Source organism: Piliocolobus tephrosceles, chromosome 4 (assembly GCF_002776525.5).
Source record: "Piliocolobus tephrosceles isolate RC106 chromosome 4, ASM277652v3, whole genome shotgun sequence".
NCBI classification, from domain to species: Eukaryota; Metazoa; Chordata; class Mammalia; order Primates; family Cercopithecidae; genus Piliocolobus; species Piliocolobus tephrosceles.
The window spans coordinates 95,804,767-95,821,622 of NC_045437.1; the positions used below are offsets into that span (position 1 = coordinate 95,804,767).

The window sequence follows — 16,856 nt, forward strand, 5'->3', positions numbered from 1 at the left end:
AAATTTTTTACTTTGAGATCTTTTCAGGGCTTGCATGCCAGAAAGTCTCCATTTTATATTTTTATAAAGGAAAAAAACAAACCGGATGATCCAATATACATCTATTAATAGGAGGATCAGAGAGATTTGTAGAAAGAGAAAGGAAAAAAAAACCAAAGATAAATGACTGACCTTTCAGAATAAAAGATAGAACAGACTAATAAAAGATATGAGTATTCACATTAAAAATGCCTGAATCTTTTGGGAAAAGCAAGTAACCAACCTAATACGCAGAATATCAAAGGCAAATAGGAAAATAAAAGTCAAGAAAATGGAATAATGTTTCCAAATCATTAAAATAAACATGGATTGAAATTTTGAAGTATTCTTAATACTTGCTGGGTCAAGACCTTTAGGAAAATACAGTGAGTTTCCAGAATGAGTTCTACAGTATGAAGTAAATTTCACATGCAGCTGAATAGTAAGGATAGCTATTAACATAATTACAAGAATCATCCCAAATCAGTCATCCTGTCATCCCTATACTCCTATATTCCCAAGTTATTAAGATTTTCTGATATTACAACTAAGGAGATCATTGGAGTTTAAAAATATATAGGGGGAGTTATAGGAGATAAAGAAATGGCATAATAGCCTCGGGTAGTCACAGAAAGATAAATGTTAAAGATTTATCTTTAAATGGTGTAATGGTGTAAGTTAACTTTATAAAATGCCATGAACTAAGAATTTAGAAGACTTTCCTTTCGGCAACAATTTTCATAAAGAAATATGAAATCATTAGGATTTTTCTAAAATGAAGAAGTCAGTTGAACAAAATGACATACTCTCTATGCTTTTTCCTTTTGACCTCACTTGATGAGTCATCAGAATCTTCACTGCTAGAAGAATCCTGCAGAAAAAAAATAAAGTCAGTATCATCCACTAATGATTAGAATGTAACCATATCAAATTTTTACTTGCTATACTATTTAACATTCACTTTACGAATAACAGCACTTGTGAAGCCTTTTTTAATGTAGTTTTATTTATATTAACTAGCTGAAAGGAATTAGTAACATTTTTATTGCAAATTAATATAGCCAGTGAAATTAAGTAAACAGCAAAGTGTCAGCATTTTGTATAAAACCTTAAAATCTACCCCCTCTGGAGACCATTACTGTTGCCTAGTATAGCCAAAACAAGAAATCCCAGGTGCTGGCATGCCAACTTTTGAACTTTTTTCTTCACCATTACTATTACTTTTTGTTGTAATTTTTCCTGAATGTTTTTGTGCAAACATACATGTATGCATGCTTGCACACACACAAAAACTACATTGTTGAAACAATTTACTTTCAAAAATATTATGTTGAGAATTCTGTTATTATTTTGTACAAATATGATTTAATGGTATAATATTCCTTCATTCATACATGTATACGGATATATGTGTGTAGGTGCATATCAAATTTAATTATTTCCCACGGAGTTCACATTTAGTTTATTTCTAACTTTGCTGTGATGAGCAAATGCACACAAATGTCCCACTGCTTATTTTGGATTAATCCCTAAAATTGGAATTACTGGATAATGCAAAAGGTGTATTTCAATATTCTTGATATATACACTTGAAGTATTTCCTACTTATTCTTTCAAAGCACCTATTATTTTTAATAATTTCACAAATACTAGTTAAGTGATTCAGCAGCATGTCCACTTTTAAAATAAAAGCTCATGACGAAAATGCACCTCTTCTGATCCGCTATTAGATGAGGCTTGATGTTGTTGCTGCTGCTGCTGCTGCTGCTGCTTCCTGAGCATTGCAGATCTCTGAACGGCCAGAATACTAGGACTAGATTTCCAAAACTATAATAGAAATATAAACCAGTGAATGATGAAGTATTAAGAAAACTGCAAAAAAGGTTTATTGAAAAACCGTACCACCATCTTTACTGCCTCAAAGTAATAAAGACTATTTTCCTTACCTATATGTAACATGATTATCATTGCAATATAATTAAATAAAATGCTGAGTTTTAGTTATGTATAAAAAAATGGTGTGGAGTTCCACAGACAATACTAATCAATATCCTCTTGATGTTAAGAGCATCTAAGTGATAATATGCTTTATTAGTGCAACTCATCGTGCGGTTACCTATTTTATCAGTGTGAGGTGAAGAGGCTGAGTCAGAATATACACCAACGATGTCACCAGGCACATTGTTTTAGTTCAGATTTGGTGGGGGGCAGTAGCAACATTTTTTTCTATGAAGGAAGCATGTGTCGATTTATATTCTGGCCCTCAAGCATCTTATCTCATCACAGACAGGTACTCTGAGTAACACTGTACACTACCATGAGGTATAGACAAGTTTTTGTATCTCTTGTAGTAGTTTTTTTCAAACAGAATAGCCCCTTATCCTATTCTATTATCTTTGAGGAATGTGAGTTCCATTAAATTATTCTGCTAGTAGCAATAAAGTATTTCCTTTGAAGATCTTGAAAGTAGAGATCATACACAGTAAGGTTAACAAGTAGACCTCAGGATGTCTTAAATTTGTATCTATGACACAATGGATATTTATGAAACTCAATTTCTGCGTAAGAGGCAGAAAACGTTTTATCTGCCTGCATGTGATTTACACTTTGTGTTTTCTAGTTCGAAAATGCATCTATTCCAAGCCAATTAGTCCACACGTGTACCACCATGAATGTGAGGATCACTAAAAGCAAATTTTAATTTAAAACGTTGTCTTCTCTAAAAGCTAGATTAAGAATGGTATAATCCAATCCTCTAAATTTTCCCAAAGTAATACAAGCAATCTACCTTTCATTGGGTATTTTATTGATTACCTCAGCTCCATCAACTTTCGGTGGTTTTGCTTGAACTTTGTTTTCTCGGGAAGTGTCTGACTCAGACTCTGACTGACTGCCTGATTCAGATCCGGAGTCAGAGTCACTGCTACCTGACTGGCTACTGCTTCCATCACTACTGCTTCCAGAACTCGAACCAGATCCAGAGCCTGAAGCTGACCCAGAATCATCATCCGACTGGCTATAATTTGAAAATAAACAATTTCAAACAAAATTCATTAGGAATTTAATTTTTCTTAGACGTCAGCAGAAAGCCCCAAATCATTAAATTTCACTTCATACTTAATATTTCAACTATCTTTGGCCAACAAAATAGAAAAATAAATTGACTTAATCTATAGTAACAACTGCCATACTTGATATTTTATACGTGATATATTACATACTTGATAGATTTATGACATATTTTATAGATTTTTATGGCTAAAACATAAGCAATAAGATTGTAATCTTCTTCTAAGACAAAATGCAAAATTCACTAAGTATAAGATCCTGGGTTAGAAACTTTGAGAAGTCAAGAGTTGAAGCCATGATACCTACCTTCATAAAGTTCTAGCAATTATAAAGTAAGCAATGTGTGAAAAAAAGATTAAATATGTTAAAAAAAAAAACTCTTACAGTAATAAGCAGAAATTTATTTGTAGTTTCTGCCTGTTTTCAAGTTTCCATCTCTATCACTCCAGGAGAATGTAGTTTATTATAATTGAGCTATGATAAAATATAATTTATTTAAAAAAATCAGTAACGCTGCTTGTCTGAGAAAACATTTATTAATAGTTCTTCGTGGATCTGTAGCAATAAATCTGAAATAGCAAATTCTCATATTTCCTAACATGTATACACATACATACAAAAGCAAGTAACATTTCCTAAACTATCTTTTTTACCATTTCTAATTTTTAGTCCAAGATAGAGCAGAAATGGTCTGGACTAAACAGTTCATTATATAATTATCCCCAAGGTCATTTGTTTATATGTTGAAAACTAGGGCATTAAATTTCTGGTACCCCGGAGGCTGAGGCAGGAGAATAGCGAAAATCCGGGAGGCGGAGCTTGCAGTGAGCTGAGATCTGGCCACTGCACTGCAGCCCGGGCGACAGAGCAAGACTCCGTCTCAAAAAAAAAAAAAAAAAAAAAAAAAATTTCTGGTACATATGGTAGAGTCAGATTTTGATGTAATTTAATTTGGCTTTACAAGAAACCACAGGTAACAGAGTTTACAGATACACAAGAAAATACAAGCTTCCTGTCCTCTTCTGTAATTTTCTAAAATGCCACCAGATGGAGGTATTTACTCTAAGACAACACAGTAATTCTCTTTTTCCCAGAGCAAGAATTTAGTAATTTCTGCATGAAAACAGAAATAAAAGTTGGCAGGAAGAATTCTGATTCTAGAGGTGAGATATATAAATGCTTAAAGTATGAATAAGCATTGTGTGTTTTTAAATCTAATGGAATAAATGTTATATTCACAGAAACGGTAAATTACAATTTGCTTCTTAAAGGCTTATGTTATGAACATCATTTTTGCCATCATGTCTACTCTCTGATCACATAGTTTTGAGGTCCAAAAATAGCATATTAAATTTTAATTTTTAAGGCCATATTTTACTTGCATCCCTTGAAAGAAATTTTAGCAATGATATTAGAAGACTTTTTTTCCTGACATACAACTTTATTTTTTCCTTAACACAGCAGGTAAGCAAAATATTCATTTACTCAATACACTTTATTGAGAACTATCATGTGTTAGGCACTGGGGACAGACTGAGATGAGACGAAGTCCTTACCATTAAAAGAACTATTTAACCTTGAGACAGTCATATAAATGGATAAATATCATTCTTTGCTATGTTTAAAATAACTGATCCACATGTATGGGGAGCACTAAAGATACAACCAAGTTTGGTACAGTAGTCAGAAAACACTTAGAAGATAAGTGCTGTTAAATGAATTCTTCAGCAAAGAAAGAAAGTGTATCTCTTTTGAGGAATCTGAGTTCTACTAAATTATTCTGCTAGTAGCAATAAAGTATCTCCTTTGAAGATCTTTAAAGTAGAGATCATACACAGTAAGGTTAACAAATAGACCACAAGAGGTCTTAAATTTGTATCTATGACACAGTGGATATTTATGAAACTCAATTGTTTTCCAGAGTACCTAGCACAGTGCCTCACACAGATGTGTGCTCAATAAATGTGAACAGTAGATAGATGAATAACTGAATTGTGGGGGCTACCTGTGGGCCTGTAATTCTTATTAGTCATTAGTCACTCCAGATGCACAGCTAATATAAACTGCTTGTTATCAAATCAAAATTCTTAAATGAATATAGAAATCTTTCCTTTCACATTCTTCAGGCAGTAGTACTGAGTGGAGATAAAAGCAACAACCCGAGGCTAGGCTACTCTAATTGCACGGGTTTATTGTTAGAATGCCTTTACCTTGGGTATTAGAAATACTGAATAAAGTATTTTATTGAGTTGTTCTTTAGGAGGATAAAGAATACGCAAAAAGAGCCAGGAGCGGGGGCTCACACCTGTAATTCCAGCACTTTGGAAGGCAGAGGCGGCCAGATCACCTGAGGTTGGGAGTTTGAGACCAGCCTGAGCAACATGGAGAAAACTCGTCTCTACTAAAAGTACAAAACTGGCCGGGTGTGGTGGCGCATGCCTGTAATCCCAGCTACTTGGGAGGCTGAAGCAGGAGAATCGCTTGAACCCTGGAGGTGGAGGTTGTGGTGAGCCAGGATCACGCCACTGCACTCCAGTCTAGGCAATAAGAGCCAAACATCTCAAAAAAACAAGATGCAAAAAGAGTAAGGAATATCTTATTTACTGCTATAGAATGATCTAAGACATAGTTCGAGTGAAAAAAAAAAAAGTTGGCCGGGCGCGGTGGCTCAAGCCTGTAATCCCAGCACTTTGGGAGGCCGAGACGAGCGGATCACGAGGTCAGGAGATCGAGACCATCCTGGCTAATACGGTGAAACCCCGTCTCTACTTAAAAAATACAAAAAACTAGCCAGGCGACTGTAGTCCCAGCTACTCGGGAGGCTGAGGCAGGAGAATGGCGTAAACCCGGGAGGCGGAGCTTGCAGTGAGCTGAGAACCAGCCACTGCACTCCAGCCTGGGCGGCAGAGCAAGACTCCGTCTCAGGAAAAAAAAAAAAAAAAAAAAGAAAAAAAAAAGTTTACAGAATGCCTCTTTTGCATAAGAAAGAAAAATATTTATATGTATTTGCTTCTATTTTTTGAAAAGCAACAATGGCAGAATAACCCAACTAATTAAAAAATGATCACCTAAAGAGAGAGGGAGGGAAGAGCAGAAGGAACAGCAACTGAAATGCGTCTTCAGTTTTAGAGTTACGTAAATGTTTTGCATGATTTTTTTAAAAAGAGATTTTAAAAATGAAAGAAAAAAATATATGGGGCCAGAAAAAAAAAATTATAGACTTAAAACTCTGAGCTAAAATAGGTCAAAAACCTCTCCCTAATAAAGAAATTTTATTTCCACCTACTGCTGCAAATGCTCGTTCTAAAATAAAAAGCTGATCGTGGCCTTTCCTTTTTAAATCTTCTGTTTTGTAACAAAGTTCAACAAACATCTATGAGACCTTTCAGGAATCTCTAATTCTCCAATCTATTTTCAACTGGTTGCTCACTTAAATCCCTAAGTTCAAGCTATGGCAAGCTACAGGTAATTCTCTGAAAGCCACTTACTCTTTCTTTCTACTTCCTGCCTTTGTACCATTCCTTCTCTTTTTATTATGTAATTTTTTAACTTGAGTCCCACCTCACAGCTACTCATCCAATAAATCTCTGCCAACTCTATCTCAACCCAATATTAAATATCCTTCCTCAGCACTCCCAAAACTTCTTGAATATATACCTCTATCTTGGTTACGAACAAATGATGTAATAATCACTGTAGTGTTTTTGTTTTCAGGTACCCCATCTAAGACCTTATGTTCCTTGAGTGCTGGGATTGGCTTATTGCTGCTCTTATGTCAAGCATTAGATGAAGAGTACAATGTTTCACAGGTAGATGAATGACTAAATAACTAAATCAAAGAGATACAGGGGACACAGTTTTATATATTTTATGTAAAACTCACAAATTTGGCTACTAAATCTCTGATCTCCAATTAATATTTTATTTTAGGTAACAACCAGTATTACTAATCTTTTACAAAACTGAAATATCTGTACAACACGTAAGAGTTATCCTTAAAGTATATTAAATCTCACTAGCACAATAGTATTAAAGTGGTAGGTAGATTACTAAAAACACTGAATTCTTAATTCAGATAATACACCCATGGAATAAATAAATAAATAAACCCACTGAATTCTTTTCCTCACTTAATTCACAGAAGAAAAACCACCATTAATAGGTACTGTGATAAAAGTGTTTTCTTAGGGTAAATTAAGGAGAAATACCACATTTAAAAGATAAAACAGTAATTGAAATTAAAGTGTCTTTTCAAGTTTATTTTTATATACAATTTCAAATATAAACTGTAGAGCAATATGATGAATTATCATGTACCTATCACCCAGCTCCACAATTAGCAACTCATACCAATCTTGATTCAACTAAGAAACTATTTGTAAACATTTGCAATACCAATATATCTTAAAAGACCACTTCTTTAATATCAAAGATTTAATATTATTAAACATTTAAATTAAGTATACTGAATATTAAATATCCACATCAGGCTATACTTTTAGTCTCATAATTGTTTCTTCCATTCTGCTTTCTAGATTTTGCTAAGTGCACCTGTGTTATCATTTAACATATTTTTCTATCCCTTGTATTTCTTATAAACTGGCTATTATATCTAGAGGCTTGATCAGATTCAAGTTCTGTTCTTGACAAGAATAGTTTATACGTGGTGTTGTGGACTTCTACCAGATGGCATAAAATGTTCTGTTGTTTCCTTTTGTGTGAGATTTAGTAAAAATCTGTGGATTCAGGTACTGCCAGCCTTATCCATCCATTATAAAGCTCCCCATCACTTCATACTTAGTATTTTTTAGCAGCCATTGACGATCGTATGTTTTCTTCCATTAATTAGAGGGAGTAAAGTGGTGACATCATTCATTAGTTACCCAAAACATCTTTTCTTAATTATTAGGTAGAATACTTCTATAAAGAGAAACTTCTCCCTCATTGTATTTGTTAACTCTGAGGTATATAGTTCATGAAGAAAAGGGATTTTATTTCTTTTCCTTATTTACCAGTTTTCAAAATGAGTTAAATCGCCAGCATCTTCTAAAGTTGACCAATAATTTTTTTTTTTTTTTTTTGAGACGGAGTCTCGCTCTGTTGTCCAGGCTGGAGTGCAGTGGCGCGATCTCAGCTCACTGCAAGCTCCGCCTCCCGGGTTTACGCCATTCTCCTGCCTCAGCCTCCTGGGTAGCTGGGACTACAGGCGCCCGCCACCTCGCCCGGCTAGTTTTTTTGTATTTTTTTAGTAGAGATGGGGTTTCAGCATGTTAGCCAGGATGGTCTCGATCTCCTGACCTTGTGATCCGCTCGTCTCGGCCTCCCAAAGTGCTGGGATTACAGGCTTGAGCCACTGCACCCAGCCGACCAATAATTTTTTAAGTCCCATTATGAACTCATGGATTTGAATTTATTTTATAAATCTTAATCCAGTCAGCATCCTTGATGTCCAAACTCTCCCATCTTTTGCCAACAGGAAACCCTTTATTAGCTCCTAAGTCCTTCTGACAAGACCTGAAGTAGTCTTTGATAACCTAACTGCCTTTCTAGTATGACAGGATGTACCAAACTCATCCTGTGTATTTGTCGCCTGGGGCTATAACCCAGTCATTTTATCAAAAAGCCCTTCTATTTATAATAAATTAGAAAATAAGCTGCAATAACTACTGGACTGGTTGCCTTATTTAGGATGTTTCAATGGAATGAGCTAGAATGTGTGTATTTTTAGAGAAAATACATTAAGAATTCATGTAATTCAAAACTGCAGGCTTTTTACTTCGATTGTATATTCAAGTCATCACTCGGGCTGAGTTGGTTGCAAATGGCACTGATTATTTGCTTTATTTCATTTTTAATAGTTTCAAAATAATACATTATAAACAATATGATTATTAAAGTTAAGATAACTATGCAATTCTTTTTGTTTTCAGGAATACTCACTTCTACAGTCAAATGACTGCTATAAAGTCAGGTAAAATATCTCTGTGTGACCACCAATTTGGCACAGTTAGGACCATTTGCTTTTTAAAAAGACCATTTTGCTTCTTTTTTAAATAGAGACTGTGCTTTCTTACTACTTTTGATTTTATGTTGCTTTATTTACTTGGATCCAACTTTGGAGCTACAGAACAAGTTATGGTCGTCAGAAGTTCAGCTTCCATTCCTGACTCCTGTACACTATGTCCTCTCTTCCCCTATAGTAACCATTTAAAAATTTTTTATTTTCCCTTTTCAACATAAGCAAATTATGAATAAGAATGTTTATATTTCCTCTTTCATAAATAATCATTAACATATTTTACTCTTAAATAAATGGTAGCAGATTATATACACATTATATCCTGGAGATCATTCTGCAGTAGTAGACATATTTGTGCAACTGCATATACTCCGTTTTGTAGATGCACCATGGTTTCATGTCCTTCATGGATGTACATGTTGTCTTCAGTTCTTTGATTCTACAAATAGTGATACCAAAAAAAAAAAAAAATGGCCCTCTGCAGGTATCTTTTTTATTTACAACAGTGTGCCTTTTGATGTGCTATTTATCAACCAATGTAAACTCATCCACTCTGAAGTTTTAAATTTACAATCACCTAGCACCTAGATTCTGACTTCTAAATACTATTCCACACTTAAATAAACTACAGCTCCTTTGAGAAATGGCAGGTGCTAAGGCTGCAACAGGGAAGATACAAGATGAGTCTAACAACCTTCCTGTGCCAAAATGAAAAAAAATGCATATATATGGAGGAATGTCAAAAAGTACAGAGGAAAAACAAAAGGACATGGGAGCCAACTTGAAGGGGCTTCCACTGACCAAATCTAATTTGAGTATAAAAATAAAGACAGTTAACGATCACTACTCAGTAAATAAAACAGGAACCCTTGAGTCGGCGCTGATGACAGAAACAGACACACAGAGGAGGGCTCTGATAGAGCTCAGAATGTCAACTGGTAAATGTGGACAGGATATTAGTCTTAGAAAACCATAATTATGCAATCATCCAAGAAAATGCTGATTTGGGCAAAAAATCATCATCAATGGATACTAAATCTAGGGGAAGAGTTTGCTGAGTAGGATAATTTACATAGACTCAAAGTGTCTTCTCACAAATTGCTTCTTAGCTGTTAACAAATGAATTAGAAATCACAGTGGCGAACTGGACACCACGTCCTGGTGATTGAATGTAGCGTCACTAATAGGGGCAGACAAACAATGTGAGCTCTAGCTGTGAAACACTTGAGAAGATGTATCATTACCTACACAGTTCTCCAGCCAGATATGCAGAGTAAGGAACGCATAACTTGGATATAATGTTAAGTGAATACCAGAAAAACTCAATTTGAGACATATATTCCATAAAATAACTAGCTTATAGTCTTTCAAAATGCCAATATCATGAAAGACAAAGAAAGAGGAACTGTCCAGATTAAAGGAGATTAAAGAGATATGACAGTCAAATGCAATATGTAATCTCTGTACTGAAAGATGATTGACCAAACTGGAATGCAGGCTGAAAATTCAAGTACTATATTAGTGTAAATTTTCCTGAACTTAATAAACAATACAGGCCTTAAGTAAAAGAATACTTTTTTTATTCTAAAATATGTACTGACTGTTACGGAGAATGGTCTAAAAGAAAAAAAAATAACAAAGAAATACATACTGAAGTGTAAGAGGTGTGATTTTTGCAACCTACTATATCACAAGTTTTCTTCATTAACATCCAAGATTATGAAATCTTCTTTGCAGGTAGTAAAAATGTACAATGAAGCAAAAATGTAAAAGCCACCGAGGTAAAGTGAACATGACAGGCAACTAAACATTCAATGTAAGAAAAATGGAAATACAATTATCTAATGTATAATGTATCAATAAATTGGCCAAACTAGGCCAGTAGAAATAAAATAACAAAACTTCTTTTTAAAAAATCTGAAAAGATAAAAATGAACATTAAAGAAGGCAAATGTCAAACTGGGCACGGTGGCTCACGCCTATAACCCAGTACTTTGTGGGAGGATGAAGCTGGTGTTACCATTTGAGACCAGGAGTTCAAGACAAGCTTGCCCAACATGGTGAGACCCTATCTCTACTAAAAATACAAAAATTAGCCAGGTGTGGTGGCACATGCTTGTGTTCCCAGCTACTCAGGAGGCTGAGGCACGAGAATCACTAGAACCCAGGAGGCAGAGGTTGCAGTGAGCCAAGATTGAGCCATGGTACTCCAGCCTGGGTGACAGGGCAAGACTCTATCTCAAAAAAATAAAATAAAGAAGGCAAAGTCAAATGTATACAATAGCCACCTCAGAAACTGCTAGTAGCACTAGAGAATAGACTGTTTATGTGTATTTAAACATTATATGTCAAAAGCCTTAGATCTATTTTCAATTACATTAAATAACACATATTTATTTACTTCTATTCTTAGCACATAAAGATTTTCTTTCTTGTATATATAACTTCCCTACTTTTTATTTCCCTTATTTTTTTTATCAGTTAACAGTGATTAGATGAATTAGATTCCAGTTGGGGGTGTTGGGGAAACCCTGACAGAAGGTAAACTAATTTTCCACAGAATTATAATGGAAGATGATGTGCTTGACAAAGAGAGCTATAAATAAAGAAATTAAAGAATTTTATTTACTAAAGAATAGAGGATAGTGCACTAAATTCTCATCCTATGCCTCTTGTTCCCTTCCACCTATAGCTACTGCTTAAGGGTCAACGTCATTCGAAAGAGCTTCTTGCTAGACATGGTGGCTCACACCTGTAATCCCAACACTTTGGGAAGCTGAGGCAGGAAGATCACTTGAGGCCAGGAGTTTGAGATCAGCCTGGACAACATAATGAGATCCCGTCTCCACAAAAAAAAAAAAAAAAAAAAAAAAATACAAACTTAGCCGGGCGAGGTGGCATATGCCTTCAGTCCTAGCTACTCAGGAGGCTGAGGTAGGAGGATCGTTTAACCCAAGGGTTCGAGGCTGCAATGAGCTATCAACTGTGCTACTGCACTTTGGCAGGTACAACAGCCAGACCCTAACTCTTAAAAAAACGGGAGGCGGCCTTCTTTTAAGGAATTCTTGGAAGAATTTTTGGACACATACTCACAGAGTAAATTCTGGACTAACTTGATGTTCTGAAGTTCAACCACAAATTATTTTCCTCTAGCTCTCTAGCCCTTTCTTCTCCTTCTAGTTGTATTTATATCTGTACATTGGTTAGATGAGCCTCAGGTTTCTGCCACATAGAACTAATTATTTAATTATTTAATAAAAAAAGGAAAATATGATGTTATTTGTTAGTTGGTGCTATGTGCCAGATATTAGGTTCTTATTTAATCCTTTTATTTTCATAATACGGACAAATAAATTCAGGATCAGAGAAGGCTGTGTAAATAAATGCCAACATTGTAATAACAAGAGTACAAATTATGAATATATATGGAGAACTAAAAGGAAGTTCAGAGAAATAAAAGTCACTAATTTCTTAGGATGAGAGTAGTAGTTTATTTTTTAAAAAATTCCTTAATGTTTGTGGCAGAAAATGTGCCCCTCCCTATCCACCCAGTATCCATTTTGCTTGTCCTCTAGTATTAATAACCATCCCCCCAGTTTTGGTTGACACATGCCCACCCCGCTAAAGATTAGCTTTCTCAGTATCTTCTACAGCTAAGTGTAGTCATATGAGTAGGTTGTGGCCAATGAGATACAGCTAGAAGTGATAGTGATGTGTGATTTCTACATCATAGCCTTAAATATGAAGTGGCTTGCCTTAAATCCTCCCCCTTTGCATCTTCTCCCTGCTAGCTGAAAAGGGTAACCACTAGTATTGGAAGTCATACATTAAGAAAAGTAAGGCTGCCCAAAGGTTTGAACTCCCTTACCTGGGAGTGAAAGAGAAGTAGTTAAGTTATATTTAAGCCTCTGTGTTTTTAGTTCTCTAATACAGTACCCTAACTGTTTCTCTAGCCTAACAGCTGTACTAACTTTGTGAAATAAACATTTTGGAAAGACCATGTTTTATACATACACAATTTTAACTCACCTGCTCATATCCTCAACTAATGAGTATTGAGCTAGAGTTTCTATTGGGAACAAAATGCCATAGAAAAAAAAAAAAAAAAAACTTTATGTGAAAGTAAAAAGATAAAATACAACTGGCCCGATTCCTGACTGAGGAACTGGAAATAGTGGAAATGCAATCACATGCATGGTTTTATGGGGAGTGATTTCAGAACTCAGCATCAGTATCTTTCTCCATCCTTTTCCCTCTGTCTGAAGAATGCTTTCTCTCCAAAGCAATCAATAAAACTTTTCACTCTTCAAGACTATTCAAAACTACGACTATTCAAAACTATGTCCTTTAGGTAGCCATTCCCTGATTTCCCCAGGCAGACATCACTGCTCTAGCTCATGTTCCCACAATACTGTGCTCATGTTACTAACAATTCCTTCACAATATTACAATTATTTGTATACATATATCTTTCTGCTAACTAGGTCTTGAAGATCATTCAGTCAGGACCTTAATTTTAGTTATTTTATAGACCATTGTCCACTTTAGCATGACTGCAGAAAGAATCTGGAAAGTAGTAAGCAATGACGAAATGCTAAGCATTAACAACAACAAAAAAGAATAGTGGCCAAAGTCAAGCAATGGTTTTCCAACTTTTTGGACCATGACCTATATAATACATTTTACACCATGATGGAGTATACACACACATAAACAGAAATAAAGTTTGATGAAATAGTACAAATTAAAAACTGTAAAAGGTTTCAAAGACCTGGAAAACATCTTCTCATCTGTACAACTCTGAAAACCAGGTAGTTCCACTGCTTTGTTAAGCACTGACCAGCAAAAACAACAGTTCCTTTCAGCATTCTAAACTACCAATCCAAGACAAAATTGTACTATAAACTCTTCTTAAAGTACAATATGATTCTATTTCCTTAAAGTTTCTAACTGAAGAAATTTTAAAACTGCTGAAAGGGGAGCGATACTAGGAAGAGTAACTTTTAACATGACTGATTTCAAAGATGATTACTTAGTTGTGTTGAACCTGGGATAAACTCAAGAGAAAGTATTTTCTAGTAAGCAGAGAATGATCAGATGAGAAATAAGGGCTATGGATATATACAATGAAAAGTCACTGAAAAATAGTTTCCTAACATACATACAAAATTTATTACAATATTATGACATGAATGAAAATCTCTAAATCTTTAATTTATAGTTATAACAATCAGGCAAACCTTAACGATTTTTCCCCCTTTAGTATTATTATCTATCAGGCAGAAAAGTCTTAACACACACAGAAATTATGTTTCCAAAAAATCAAGTGAGGTTGGAGAGGGTAATAGGAGTTAAGAGATTAAATTAGATTGGCTATGAATCGAAATATGTTGAAGCTGTATGGTGTGTACATGTGGCTCATTTTACTACTGTCATTACTTTAATGTAAACTTCAAATTACTAATAATAATATTTCAGTTAACACAAATAATGCCTACATTTAAAAGTTCAATTTTGGCTGGGCGTAGTGGCTCACACCCAAAATCCCAGCACTTTGGGAGGCTGAGGTGGGTCAATCACCTGATGTCAAGAGTTCAAGAACAGTCCAACCAACATGGTGAAACCCCATCTCTACTAAATACAAAAAATTAGCCAGGCATGGTGGCACATGCCTGTAATCCCAGCTACTTGGGAGGCTGAGGCACAAGAATCGCTTGATCCCAGGAGGTGAAAAGTTTCAGTGAGCCGAGACTGTGCCATTGTACTCCAGCCTAGGCATCAAGAGCAAAACTCCGTCTCAAAAATAAATCAATCAATCAATAAATAAATGTTCAATTTTAAAGAGATTACTGATATTTAGTTTGCTTTTTTAAAAAGGTTTTGGCAGGGCACGGTGGCCCACGCCTGTAATCCCGGCACTTTGGGAGGCCAAAGCAAGCGGATCACTTGAGCTTGGCAGTTCGAGACCAGCCTGACCACCATGGAGAAATCCTGTTTCTACTAAAAATGCAAAATTAGCCAGGTGTGGTGGTGCATGCCTGTAATCCCAGCTACTTGGGAGGCTGAGGCAAGAGAATCGCTTGAACCCAGGAGGCAGAGGTTGTGGTGAGGTGAGATCGCACCATTGCACTCCAGCCTGGGCAACAAGAGCATAACTCCATTGCCAAAAAAAAACAAAAGGTTTTAAAATATTTATATACTTTTATATTACTTTAATGAATACTGCCACAAAAAAATGAAGTTGCCAGCAATCCAGCAATATATAATTTTAAACTAAATTATTTGTTATGTGGTATTTCATCTGTCTGCATATACCTATGGGTGTGTAATGCATCTAAAAAAAACTTCTTTTACTGTGAGTCATGTGGTTAAAAGTGAAATAAACAATGTAGTATGTATCAGATACTAGGTTGGACACTAGGTTAATCCTTCACTATAAAATACATTCTAAAACTAGAATAGATAAAAGATGATTAGGAATTTTGGTACCCCATATACAACTAATTCTGATTCTTTTACTATAAATTTTCCTTTCATATCAAACCTCTGCTGTTTACTAATGTAACTGAGGACTGAATCATTTAGAACTGTGAAAACAGTATTACAGAAGTAATAATAATCAGTATCAAGCACAAAAACAAAAATACTCTTTCTTGTTTTAGGCTTGTAGGAATTCAGACTGTTACTTCACTCTTTTCCAAAGGCCCCATGCCTTGACATAAAAGCTTTTGATCCTAAGACTCATGATCTTTCACTAACATACTTTTCCTTAGTATAAAAATTAAATCACTCTGCTTTTTGCTCAATCCTGTCAAAATGCCTTACCACCAAAGTCACATTACCAGGACATTTTTCACATATGTGAAATTTAAGATTATCATGGTTTAAGTCGATCCCTCCAAAAACAAAGAAACCCCCCCCCCCAAAAAAAACCCTCTTTCTTTTAATATTGGGCTTGATACTTGTCCTTATGATCAAACCTCACTCCTACATTTGAACGGCCACAGATTTTGGTATCTCTCTGCATGTATGGTATTCACCTGATACACACATGTATTTTTGAAGACTTTTATCTCTTTCTTGATTATAAGCTTTAAAGGAACTCAAATTTTAGAATCCCATGATATCTACCACATAGTAATTGCTCAATCATCTAAATAACTATCTGAAAACAAACACCTGTATTTCTGAAAACAACAGTAGAACTGAGAAATAGCTATTTGGAGTCATTCTCATTAAGACTAACCCACTATTCTTGCGCCTTATGCCTCAGTTCTGAGAGATACTGTAGACACTGAATTCCAGAAGTCAGTACTGTTTGAATAGAACTTTGCACATTTCCAGCTTTGTCTCTACATATTTTAATCTCAATAACTTAGATCTCAATCTATCTACACCAAAGAAACTTCTGAGCGCAATTTAACATTTAAAGTTGACTTCTGACTCAACAGTCACCTCATACCATAGTGATAGATAATATATTTTCAATCATAAACACTAATTTTCTCAGTCACATACACAAGTTGATTTTGGTACAAGATTCCTGGAATTTCTCCCTAAAACTAGTGGTTCCAACCCATTCACATGGGGAATACGCTCCCCATGGGTAGTGTTTTATCTGCTATGCTTCCTTTTCCTTCCTTTACCTGGAACTAACCCACACAAAAACTTTTTTTTTTTGAGACGGAGTCTCACTCTGTCGCCCAGGCTGGAGTGCGGTGGTGCGATCTCGGCTCACTGCAAGCTCCGC

General features: G+C 35.2%; 1 protein-coding gene across 2 annotated transcripts in view; it reads right to left on the bottom strand.

Annotated features, from left to right (window-relative positions):
* The window catches only part of CHD1 (chromodomain helicase DNA binding protein 1), a 76,328-nt gene that overhangs the window by 48,533 nt on the left and 10,939 nt on the right, over positions 1-16,856 (bottom strand). For both annotated transcript variants that reach the window (XM_023212213.3, XM_023212214.3), the window contains exons 3-5: positions 2,833-3,034; positions 1,729-1,845; positions 825-889 (exon numbers count right to left, since the gene is read on the bottom strand). In XM_023212213.3, coding sequence (XP_023067981.2) covers positions 825-889; positions 1,729-1,845; positions 2,833-3,034 — 384 coding nt within the window. The remainder of the gene's footprint in view (positions 1-824; positions 890-1,728; positions 1,846-2,832; positions 3,035-16,856) is intronic.